The sequence below is a fragment of the Suricata suricatta genome, chromosome 17 (assembly GCF_006229205.1).
Source record: "Suricata suricatta isolate VVHF042 chromosome 17, meerkat_22Aug2017_6uvM2_HiC, whole genome shotgun sequence".
In the NCBI taxonomy this organism is placed as follows: Eukaryota; Metazoa; Chordata; class Mammalia; order Carnivora; family Herpestidae; genus Suricata; species Suricata suricatta.
The window spans coordinates 55,822,997-55,835,325 of record NC_043716.1 but is presented as its reverse complement, the minus strand read 5'-3'; the positions used below and the strand labels follow the sequence as shown (position 1 = coordinate 55,835,325).

At 59.7% G+C, this 12,329-nt stretch overlaps 1 protein-coding gene across 4 annotated transcripts in view; it reads right to left on the bottom strand.

The window, feature by feature from the left end:
- Positions 1–10,779, bottom strand: part of CCDC57 (coiled-coil domain containing 57) — a 70,702-nt gene extending 59,923 nt beyond the window's left edge. For all 4 annotated transcript variants that reach the window (XM_029928351.1, XM_029928352.1, XM_029928354.1 and 1 more), the window contains exons 1-4: positions 9,873–10,779; positions 3,286–3,387; positions 1,899–2,056; positions 1,741–1,815 (exon numbers count right to left, since the gene is read on the bottom strand). In XM_029928351.1, the coding sequence (XP_029784211.1) occupies positions 1,741–1,815; positions 1,899–2,056; positions 3,286–3,387; positions 9,873–9,965 (428 nt within the window). In that variant the 5' untranslated portion in view covers positions 9,966–10,779. The remainder of the gene's footprint in view (positions 1–1,740; positions 1,816–1,898; positions 2,057–3,285; positions 3,388–9,872) is intronic.
- Between the last annotated feature and the right edge of the window lie 1,550 nt (positions 10,780–12,329).

The following is a 12,329-nucleotide window of genomic DNA, read 5'->3' as shown; positions in this document are numbered from 1 at the left end:
CTCCGGCCGTGAGCAGGACAAGGCGGCCGGCCCCACGCAGGTGCTCCCAGACCGAAGCGGGGCCGCCTTGCCTCCTAACAGGGGCATCCCTAAGGAGACTCTACAGGTTATAATTACTGGATTTTAAGGCATAATATATTGTTTGGTGAAGTCTGCACTAGTAACTATCAGATGACATTCATTTAGAACTTTTCTGAACACCTAGAGCCTCGGGACCCCAGGCAATTTCACTGTTTACAGTTTACGTAAATCTACATTATCGTTGTTAGAGATGACTGAGTTCAAATATCTGAAGTGCAAAAAACACATGACGTTCAGATAAAGGTCTCCGGGCGTAGGGGCAGAAGAGAAGGGAAAGGAGTGAGGAAGGCTGGCTCCTGAACTTTTCGATCAATGCTAGGGGGTGTTTAGACACACTTCAAAGAGTAACCAAACAGTTTTACTTCTTTTTTGTTTCCTTTTTTTAAAGAGATTTTAAAGTAATCTCTACCCCAACACGGGGCTCGAACTCACAACCCTGAGACCGAGAGCTGCGCACTCCGAGGGAGCTAGCCACGCCCGAATAGTTTACCTCTTGATGCCCACGTCTGTGATATGCTAAAACCAGGGCACCTGGCGGCTCAGTCAGCGGAGCGTCCGACTCTGGCTCAGGTCGGGATCTCCCAGCTCATGGGTTCGAGTCCCTGCATCAGGGTCTCTGCCCACAGCTCAGAGCCTGGAGCTGCTTCGGATTCTGTGTCTCCCCCCACCCCCCGCTCTCTCTGCCCCTCCCCCACTCGTACTCTCCTCTCTCTCTCAAAAATAAATTAAAAAAAAAATTAAATTATATTCATTTATTTCAGTTTATGATTAAAAAGACACCGAGAGTGCCAAATCCTTCCATGGCCGCCCCAGGCAAAGGCCAGGGGCCACAGCGGGCTAAGCGACAGGCCCCAGCGCCACCAGCCCACAGGCTCACGCGAGGCCACGTTCTGCTGCCTGCGGCGCTCACACGGGCCCAGCCTCTGGCCCGCGCGTGCCCAGGTCGGCGCTGTCTGCACGGCGGCCTGGATGGCGGCTCGCAGCTCAGGTCTAAGTAGCGGGGAGACGGCAAGAACCCGGCTGGAGAGCTTTCCTCCTCCGCGCACATGCTGCACAGACCCCAGGCCGCAGGACCGCCCCCGGGGTGGCCCTCGCCCCACAGCCCCCTCACTCTGGTTCCTGACTAGCTTCCCGATCATCACACGCCTGCTTCACACGGGTCACCTGCTGCTTCTCCGGGGAAGGAAGAGGGAGGCAGTCCTGCGGCAGCTGGACGCGCGCCGCCCCCTCGGGCTCTCCGGGCCCCTACCCAGGCCGGGGCTGCTCCCAAGGGCACGCGGGCTCCGAAGCCTGCTGCGGGCCTTCTCCTGCCCTCCTCGTCCTGCCGGCCTCGCACGCCTCAGCCCGCGTGGGCCACCAAGAGCTTCCTCAGGGTCGCTGCCCTGGGGGACGCTGCCCACCCACCGGGCGAGCCCGACCCCACGCTGCCCACACCAAGGTAAGAGACCAGCGGCTGGGCAGGTGGAGAGGCTCCTGAGGACCTGGGGTGCGAGAGCACGGGGAAAACGAGAGGCGACCTCGTTACTCCGCGACATTTGTTTTTGTCACCTAACAGTGACGATCTGTCAACACAACTTCTAAGTTTAAAGGTGTGAAACGCCACAAAGCCTAAGTAAGGCCCGCTGACAAAGCCCGAGCAGCCAGGGCGGCGGCACTCACTTCCTCCGGAACACCTCCTCCTCCTTCTTCCTGGAGAGCTGCTCCGAGTGAAGTCTGCCTTCCAGGTCCTTTATCCTGAAACAGAGGACACGTGTGCTCAGCGGGAACAGCGAGGGGCCCCTGCGGCCCAGCCCGAGGAGGCAGGCGCGGCTCCGCACCGGGCGTCCTTGGCGGCCGCCAGGTCCCTGAGCTCCTGCTCGCCGAGCTGAAGCCGGTCCCGCAGCTCCGAGTTCGCGGCCTCGGCGCTCCGCAGCGACTCCGTGGCCTGGGCGGCAGCCTCCTTCTGCGCTGCCAGCTCCTTGTCCAGTAATTTAACCTTCGCGGAAGAAAGAAGTCAAACTGAAGCTGAAACTGGAACTCACTGAGGAAAAAGAAGAACATTTCCAATCCAAAGGACAACAAAACCGTGAGTCTGTGCTCACAGGTGAGGTGCACGCGGCAGATGCGCAGGGCAGGGCTGCGACCGGGCGGTATGCGGGGCAGGGCTGTGACCGGGCGGGCACGTGGCCCGCCAGCGCAGCGCTGATTCCACCCGGTTTCCCAGCTCCTCTATGAATACTAAGTACTTAATCACACACACAGGCGGAGAGCAGTGGGCCATGGCTCTCCACACGTGCCAACGTAAAATCACCTTTCAGGGCCTCGGTTTCCTCAACTGTACACTGTGGGCAGTGGTAACAGCTGTGGCGCTGGGCCCGTAGGTGTGTGCCAGCTGCGGCCCGTGTTACAGCCTCGCAGGGCAGATGGAGGCGGGGCAGGCCTGCAGTGTGCACGTGCCCACCCACCCCTGCTGCCCTCCGCTGAGGGCACTGCCCACCCCATGGTGGAGCCCAGGGCGGGGGCCCGTGGGTGCCGCCTGCTGTCTTGTCCCAGATTCTCAGAAGTTGCCAAGCAGCCCCATGAGGGTCCCCGTGGGGTCTTCCGGGAGTGGGGCCGGGGCACTCGTGCAGAAGGCCCAGTGGGGGCCTGGGAGGGCATGGCTGGCACCCAGGGAAGAACTGGTGTCTGTGCCAGAAGGCGGGTTGGGCTGGGGCACAGCCACGGGCGGCTGCCAGGGCTCTTGGGGCCCCTGGCCGGGTGCTGCCCCCTGGACTGAGCACCGCGGGAAGGCTGGCAGCTGGGGAGGGCCCTTGCTGGGTGCAGCAGCAGGGGCTCTCCACCGGCACCCGAACGGTGTAACCCACCAGGGTGGCAGCCTCGGGCTGGGTGCCACCTCCCACTCCCTCAGGGTCGGCCCCTGCGGGGCGTGCACGCTCCTCATGTGCCCCAGCAGCACCTGGCTGGTGTGTTAGAGAACCCACGCTCACGAAGGGCGGCCAGCGCGGGCCCCCACACTTGCCTGGCCTGCTCTGCCCTGAGTGGATCAGCACCCCCTGCAGGCCCAGCCTAGCTCACAGAGCATGGGGGTGGGGGCTCGTGGGGGTGGGAGGGGCACGCTTCCCCGGGGCAGGCACAACCAGCCCTCCTGTCGCATCACCCTGCCGCCCGGCCCAGAGGCGGCCTCCTCGCTCCCGAGTGGCGCCTCGAGGCCCTCGGCCGCCGCACCTTGAGCTCGTGCGTCAGGACCTCGTTGCTCATGTGGTCGGCCCGCAGGCGGAACTCGTGCTCCCTCTTCTGCAGCTCGGACTCAAACTCCAACAGCAGTTCCTAGAACAGGAAGGGCTTGCGGTGAGAAGAGGCAGAGGCGCCCAGGCAGAGACCGCGGCCACGACCTGGCACCGGGCAGGTGGGCCCGAAGCTGGCAGGATGCAGAGATCCTCCCTGGCGGCAGAGGCGCCATGCCAGCACGGGAGATGCGGGCTGTCACGCCTGCATAAACCGCCTCGGTGGGCCCATGGTGTCCGGTTGCCTCGATGGGCATGATCAGTCTACTTGCCCACGTGGAGCCACCAGGGTCGGCTCAGCACCCATAGAGCCACTGGGCCTGTCCTGGGGGCACAGAGACCAAGACTTGCTGGGGGCTTGTCCTGTGTGGGAGCAGCGCTGCGACAGCTTTCCGGGTGGCTCTGGCTACGTCTCCACAGCACACCCAGGCCACTGTGTCCTGCCTGTGTTCAAGGCTCTCTGCTGCCTCCTCGCCAGGACCCGCAGCCCCATCCCAATGTGGTGACCACGGGTCGTGAGGCCTGCTCTGTAAGGAGCAGCCCCCCAACCCCCACCGGGAAACATCGCTGCGTCATCAGGAGGCTGTGAGCGGTCACTGTGGGCCAGCAGCCAGCTGTGAGCCTGGTTCGGATGCCCGCTGCTTCTCCTGGGCCGGGGGCTCCCGCGCCCTCCCTCCTCCTCACTCCGCTCTGTCCCCTCTGCCCCTTAGTGCTGTCCACCCAGGCAGCATGAGCCTTGCTCTCCAGCCTCGACGCTCCAGCACGGGCTGCCTGGCACGGGTCCCCATCGCTCACAGGGCTCCCGCTTCCACCACTCCACACGCGGCCCGGCCTGGCCCAGGCCCACTGGCCCCAGCGGGGCCCTCGGGGAGCAGGAGGCTGCCAGCTCAGGGCCCCCTCCTCCTGGAGGCCTTCTCCAGCTCTAACCTCTTGGTTCCCACCGTTCTAAACTCAGAAGGGAACGGGGGCAGCTGCAGGTGGAGCCCCCGGCCTTGGGCCGGGCCCAGAACTGCTCCCTGAAGGCTCCGCAGAGCCTGGCACCTCCCTGCCCCTGAGCGCACAGACCCGTCTGCTGTCCATGCCGCCGCTGGGTCCAGTGTCCCCTCTGTGGGTTTCCAGATGCCTCTGAAACGCATCCCGCTCGCTGCTCGGGACTCTGCGGGCCTTGTGTTCTAAGTCCCGGCCCTGAGAAGCGACTGGGCTGTCTCAAAAGGCCCCTCCTGTTTTCCACTGTCTGTTTCTGGAATGTGATCACTGAGTTGAAATCCCATTTATCCTCCATGTCTCTTAAATTTTCTCCCAGAGTTTCTATTTTTTGGTCTACATTCTGAATTTCTTTCTTTAAACATGCTTGTAATTGTCAGAATTCTTTCTTGATCTGTGATTGGCCCTTCCCCCAGCATCTTGTTCTTGGAGTCAGATGCAAAACACATCTCTGATGGCACTAATCACGGGAGGACCCACAACACACCCGAGACCCTGAAAACGACAACATGCCGTGAGGAGTGGCTGGCCCTGGCCCCGCCCGATTCCGGACCCAGGATCACTGGCTGCTCAACGGACATCTAGACCTGGCAAGGACCCCCAGACGCATGTGTGGGCACCTCCAGCCTGGGCCCGACGCCCCCTGCTGGCCGCCCGGCGGGCTCCCGTCTGAAGTGGGCCCGCGACGGTGGCTTCAGGCCCCTGAGCGGGTGATCACCTCTGTCCCATCCGGGTCATTCTCCCTGTTATTCTCAGCTCCTTTTCCATGCTGCTGGCCCCAGCTGTCAGCCCAGAACCCGCTCCACATCCTCTGCACGCCAGCCCCCGCCTCCCCTCGGCGTGCATGCGCTCTTGCTCTCTCTCAAAAATAAATAAATATTAAAAAAAAAAAAGAAGAAATATAAGAAGCTCACTGGAATGACATCAAAATTATATCGCCTGCTGTTCATAAGACACTGTTAAGGAAAGGAAAAGACCAGGTCCAAAATGGGAGAAAATAATTGTAATATACGTGCCCAAGAACTTGATTCCAGAATATGTAAAGAACTCTGAAAAATCAGTAACATGATGGCAAATAATCCACCTTTTAGAAACAGCAAGCAGGTGAACAGACACTTTGCAAAAACTAGGTATATTAATGTCCAACACACACATGGAAAGATGTAAAAACTTCGAGGGCAAAAAAATTAAAACCACAACGAGACACCCGACTCCCCCCCTAAAATGGCTGCAATGGGAAAGGCTGACGACACCTAGCTGACAAGCTGACAAGGACACGGAGCAGCTAAAATGCCAGTCTGCCGGCGCTAGCGGGACATAAAATGGTACAAATGTCTTGGAAAACAGGTTGGTGATTTCTTACAAAGTTAAACACGCCCCTAGCACACAACACAACCCAGACACTCTACTCCTGAGTTATCTGCCCAAATAAATGGAAGCCTGCCAAGAATGTCTACAGCAACTTTATTCTTTTTTTTAAAACAAATTTCCCTCTAATTTTTTTTTCCTTTTTATTTAATTTTGAGAGATAGAGTGAAACAGAGTGTGAGCAAGGAGGGGCAGAGAGGAGACACAGAATCGGAAGCAGGCTCCAGGCTCTGAGCAGGTGGTCAGCACAGAGCCTGATGTGGGGCTTGAACCTACAACCATGAGATCATGACCCGAGCGGAAGTTGGACGCCCAACCGACTGAGCCCCCCGGGCGCCCCAGTACAGAAACTTCATTCTTAACGGCCTCAAACCGGAAACGGCTCGATGTCTGGAACGCCCACACACAGGTGAGGAGCCGTGAGGCACAACCCCACGGCGCAGCCCACCCAGCAACGACGGAGCCCACTACCGAGCTCACGGCGCCGCGTGGACGGGGCTCAAAACCACTACGCCGCGTGGAGGGAGCCAGACAAACAAGCGCGTGGCACAGACTCCACGTGCACGGGGTGCTCCAAACAACCAGCGGCCCCGTAACGGCAGGAAGCAGACCCGTGGTCGCTGGGGCCGGAGCTGCTCACTGGCCACCAGGCCAAGTGCTAGGACTGCAGGTGACCCGGGGAGGGGGAGGGGGAGTCCTGTCTCGGCCCTTACACGGTGCGTGTGCCACATGTAAATCACCGAACTGACTGGGGCACCGTCGCGTGGACAGGGTCCCACAGGTCAGCTCCGCACCGCAGGCACCGGGGTCCACACCCGCTGCCTTCCTTCTCCCCGGATGGGCAGTTCAACACCGTTAAGGAGAAGCGTGGGAGCTCCTGCCTCGGGCTCCTCCGACCGCACCGTGGGGGTGGCTGCCCCGTTCACAGGCCTCCAGCTGATGCCAGGCCAGCCCCGACCACACGCGCCCCGAGCTCCCCACACCGAGTTCCCAACAGCCCCTCCCTGTGGGCTGCTGCTTCTCCAGCCAAGACCCCTCCCCTCCCTCCACCGCACGGCTCTCTCCGTTTTTAGTCTCTTAGTGTCCGTTCCCAATGGTCTCAGGAGAAGAGAAAGCCCCGCAGAGTCGACCTGCCGGCGGACTAGAGGCGTGGACGTGCTCAGTCCTCAGAACGGGGACGCAGAGACTACATGGGGGAGGGGCAGACTGGGCTGACGCAGGACACTGGAATTCGTCTTTGTCTCTCCTGCCCTGAAATCTGACAGTGGCCTGACCCAGCCCTGTGGTCAGAGCAGAGGTGACGTCACGCCCGTGAAGCCCATCCCCATGGAGAAGCGCATAGGCAACGCAGCACAGCAAGGGGACCCCAAGTGATCCCTGCTCTCGAGGAGACCTGGACAGACTCTACGCGGAGGAGGGTCTGGGAGGAGGCTGAAGCCGGCCCAATGCTGTGGCCACACCTGCCACCTCCCTGGTGCGCCCTCTCCCTGGGAGGCGGACGGGAGCCGCACACCTGCCTGGGGACGTGCGCACGCTGGACCCCTGGATCTCGGAAGGTCAAGTGCGGGCCACAGAGACCCTCACAGAAGTACAAGGGAAAGCATATGTTTTACTCTTTTCATCCTTTGCAAAGCAAAATGATGTATAAGATGTCACATGAGTATCACTTACTGGGACCAGAATACAAAAATCACTTGGGATTCTCTCCTCCTGACATGTTACAAAACCACGAAGCATTTGGTCTCCACTCAAAGTTCTGCAGGCTGTGGGGGCTGGGTCACGAAGCCGAGCGCCGGCCAGGGTGACAAGGACCCTTCGCCCAGCCCCCACTGCACCCGGCGCACACCCACTCTCACCCTCCTCTCTCGCTCCAGAGCACCCACTCTCCTGGGGTTCCCTGACAGGCCCCTCCCCTCCCCTCCTCCCACTGAAGCCTCTGCCCAGGCTCCTTGGTCTACACTTGCCCTCTGGCAGTGCCCCGGGCTCCCGGCTCATTCCCCGTGGCCTCCTCGTCCCGACCTCCAGAGTGTAAAGTCCCCTCTTGCCCAACACGCTGGCCTAGAAGTCCAGAAGCCACGTCCCACGTGGCCTGACATCATTCGCCTTCCACCCAGGGCCGCTGCCTGTGAGCCCGACGCAGCCGCCAGCACGCCAGGCCCCTTGACCCTGGAGGCCTGCCCCGGGCCCCCCAGGTACGCCCTCCACGCCCCTTCCCGCGGGCGGTCTCCTGCTCACAAGCCCTCTTCCCGACCTCCATGTTTAAAGAGGCCAGCCCCACCGGCCTGCCTCATTGCGTCATGCAGTGACACCCTTGGGACCTTCCAGCAGAGACTGTACCGTTCAGGTTCCATTTCCCCCCGGGGAGGCCCAGCTCGCTCACCCAACAGGCAGGTCCAGGTGCTCACACCCAAACTCCAGGCCTGGGAAGACACCTACCACACGGTTTGTGTTAAAAAAAATATTTTTTTTAACACGGGGCGCCTGGAGGGCTCAGTTGGTTGAGCATCCAACTTCGACTCAGGTCATGATCTCACGTTCGTGAGTTCGAGCCCTGCATCGGGCTCTGTGCTGACAGTTCGGAGCCTGGAGCCTGCTTCAGATTCTATGTCTCCCTCTCTCTCAAAAATAAAGAAACACTAAAAAAAATTAAAACAATTTTTTTTTTGTTAAATGAATGAATAAATCAATCATTCCGTTTCTGCTCCAATGGCTTCTAATCCTGTGATGCCAACCAACACAGGAAAAAAAAAAGCTTCCCTTCAGCCCACAGCCCACAGCCCGCAGGTGTAGTAAGAGTCAGTCAGACCAACTCCGTTCCCTTTATCTTGTATTTCACTTCTCAGGAGAAAAACCAGTCTCGCCACTGAATCCAGTCCGCCTCTCACAAGTCAGTGCTGGACACAAAGATCCTCAGAAGCAAGAGGCAGGGAAGCACGAAGCCAGAGAGAGCATGAGCCCAGGCCAGTCACTAGAAGAGCAGGACGTGGGCAGCAGAGGGGCGTTCGAGCAAAGGCAGAGGCACCCTGCTGCCGGCGCACTGGGCATGGGCTCGGACTGTTCCAGAACCAGGCCGGACAAATGCTACCACATTCCCAGCAGCCACCCTGGGTGGAACACCAGAGCTGGGGAGTTGAAACATCATTTCCTTCCTTCCGGAAGAAGGGCTGGTAGGAAAACCAGAGTTCCCTGAGGCTGTGAGGGCCTGACCCGGGAGCGTGGAGCCCTCGCCCGCCTGGGTCACAGCAGAGGCCCGGCCCGGCCGACCGCCGCTCCCCGGGGTCAGCGCTGCCCAGTGCCGCTGAGTGCTCACCAGGACGGCCCCTCGGTAAGTCCTCTGGACGTGACCCCGGCGCCAGGGGCCGTGACTCAGGAAACCTCCTCACCGCCTGGTTGAGTCCCAGCTGCTCTCTCCTTCGTCCCGCTGCTCGGGCCCCCGTTTCCCGCCCTTACAACTTGAGCTGTTTCCAAAACCAAACCTGCTCGTAATGGACAAAGTTCTTTGGTTCCAGAAAACTCCAAAAGAAGTCCTCTGCAGGAGATTTCAAAAGCTCTTTCTCCTTAGTTTAGAATGACATATGTACCTCGTGTTGCCGGTCTTTGGGATTTCCAGGTCCGTGTGGATTCCCCATACTTACTTACGCCTAGTAAATTTGCTTTTCTCCTCCGAATTTGTCTGATGAGCAGGACCCTTGAGGGGACAGGGGTTCGGGTCCCTGCCAGCGGCATCCCCGGGCAGCAGAACAAACACTAAGAGTCTATACCCTGGAGGCGTCCTGGATTCCAGTCCCATCTGTGCCGTGCGTTAAGGGGACCTTGGGCAGGTCACCCAACGCTTCGCGGCTGCCCCCCATCTGTAAAGTTCTGGTCAAAACCGTGCCCCTGCCACGAGGGGCACAAGGAGCTTCGTGGAGCACTTCCGTAAATGCTGCTGCTTGAGGACGCCGGGTCAGCCCATGCTCAGACCAGGGAGGCCGGTCACCCTGGCACCTGCGCCCCCGCAGGTCCAGATGCCTGCCGCAGCCCTCCAGCCCACCCTGGCAAGGAAATCTGCCCCAGCAATTCAGCGTGGACCCCCACGGGTACTACATGGGGGCACACAGGCCACGACAGTCCCGCCACCATCTGGTTTCCGGGCGGGCGGGCAGGCGGTGGAGGAGGGCCCGGGCCCGTGCCTACCTGCTTCTGCAGAGCAAGTTCGCCGTCCAGCTCCTCCAGCTTCCTCTCCAGCTTCCACTTCAGGTTTTCGTACTGTTCCCGCTGCTGGTCCATCTCCCCGTTCTTGTCACTGCACAAACATCACAGCACTCACAAAAGTCCCGGCGAAGAGCGCCCCAGGGGCCGCGGCTGCAGGCTGCTGTGGGCCTGGGGGCCACCCCACGCCGGTGACCGCCAGCAGAGAGCCTGCAACGGGGTTCAGAGTCACACGGCGCAATTCCCAAAGTGTCCAGGACACAAGCCAAAGTCGCCGGTCACACGGAGAGCCGGGAAGAGAAAAAGCAGTCAACAGGTCCTAACACCAAGATGACACAGATGCTTAAATCCTCTGATGAGGACTTTAAAGCGGCCATTACTTAAAATGCTTCAACAAGCAGTTAGTGCAGCCTTAGAAAAACTTACAAAGACGCCAACAGAAATTGAGATCTAAGAGGCACCATAACCGAGCAAGGCTTGCTGGGTGGCTCAACGGCCGAGTGAACACGACACGAGAGAGAAAAAAGTCCTTGAACTTGAAACCAAAACAACAGAAACCACCCCACCAAATAACAGAGAGAAACAGACTGGAAACAACGAGCAGCGTCCAGGGAGCGGAGCAACAGCCACAAACGACGAGTGTTGGTGCCACTGAGTCCCAGAATGGGGACAACAAGGAGGGCTGAAACGTACGGAAAGAAGTCGTGGATGAAATTGTCTCAGATTTGGCGCGCGCACACACTAACACACACACGAGAGAGAGAGAATGGGCATAAACGACCTGAGGAGACACTTTAAATCGTAGAGCACTTGGGGCGCCCGCTGGGGCAGTCGGTTAAGCGACCGACTCTTGACTTCGGCTCAGGTCATGATGTCACGTTCCGTGGGACCGAGCCCCGCATCGGGCTCTGCGCTGACCGTGGGGAGCCTGCTCGGGATTCTCTGTCTCTCCCTCTTTCTCTACCCCTCCCATGTCTCTCTCTTGCAAAATAAATAAATAAGCGTAAAAAATAATAATAAAATGTAGGCACTTGCTCTAAACCCTCTCAAAAACAGCTACAAGAGAAAAAACCAGTATGTCCACGGAGGATGAGCTGCCCTCACGTGTCACAATGGTAAAAGCACCTGCCACTGACCCTACAGGAACGTCACAGTGTTACTGTTAACCGTGAGGTCGGACAACGGCCAGAGCGCCAACATCCGTCCTGCGAGGGCAGGTTGTGGCGCCCCTCCCCTGCCGCGGGGTGCTGGCCTCGGCTGAACTCTGCGTGTCTGTCCCCTGGGCCCCGGTGAGGCCTGGACAAACGGCGGGCGCGCACACACGCTGCATGGAGCTGGGCGATCTGCAGGGGTCCCTCTCGGGACCCGGGAGGCTGTGCCTGTGTGTGGTCACGGGAGATGCTGGCCCGCTGGGGAAGGTGTCCTCCCCTCACGCCCGACCCGCGGCGGAGCCCGGAGCCAACAGGCCCGGGATGCACCGAGAGGGCCAGGGCGCCAGCTAAGGAGACGTGGTGGAGCTCGGACAGGTGGGAGGCCGCCCCAGGCAGGCTGTCACAGCGTGTGCGGGACGCGACCTCGCGGGCACAAAAGCGAGCTCTCCTGGAGGGAGCACGACAGATGCCTCGGGCGGCTTCTCCTTTTCACCTCACCGGCTTCGCCTCGCCAGCGCCTGTTACGGTCTATGGCAAGAACGTCTTCACTGTCGTTAACTTTTTAAACTTTTAAAATGTTTTTTATTTTTATTTTTGACACATAGACAGAGCATGGAGGGGGGGGGAGGGCAGCGAGAGGGAGACCAGAATCGGAACAGCTCCAGGCTCCGAGCTGTCAGCACAGAGCCGGACGTGGGGCTCGAACCCACGAACTTGAGATCATGACCTGAGCCAAAGTGGGAGGCTTACCTGACTGAGCCCCCCAGGCGCACTTTAGGTACACATGAACCAACATGAGAAACTAGTCAGGGGTGTCGGGGTGGCTCAGTCGGCTAAGTATCATTAAGCATCTGACTTCGGCTCAGTCATGATCTCACGGTTCAAGGGTTCGAGCCCAGCATCAGGCTCTGTGATGACAGCTCAGCGCCTGGAGATGCCTCGGATTCTCTCTCCTCTCTCTGCCCCTCCCCTGCTCACACACACGTGCATTCTGTCTCTCAAGATAAATAAAAATTTAAAAAGCAAACCACTATTCAGGACCCCATCGAGTGACCAGAGAACCTGCAAGACGCTGCCCCACCGCGCGCACACCAGGGAGATGCGCCCCAGGTGTTAGCGTGACATCGCACACGGGCATCCTGAAGTCGGGGGAAGGACAGCCCCGTCGTGTCTGTCTTCCCGCTGGGGAGCAGGGGAGCGGCTGTGCCAGGGGCGTGACGGTGAGCGGCCTCCCGGGGGCCCGGCCAACAGGACCCTCCGGGCCGAGCTGGGCTCCCCGTCAGCCTGCCTC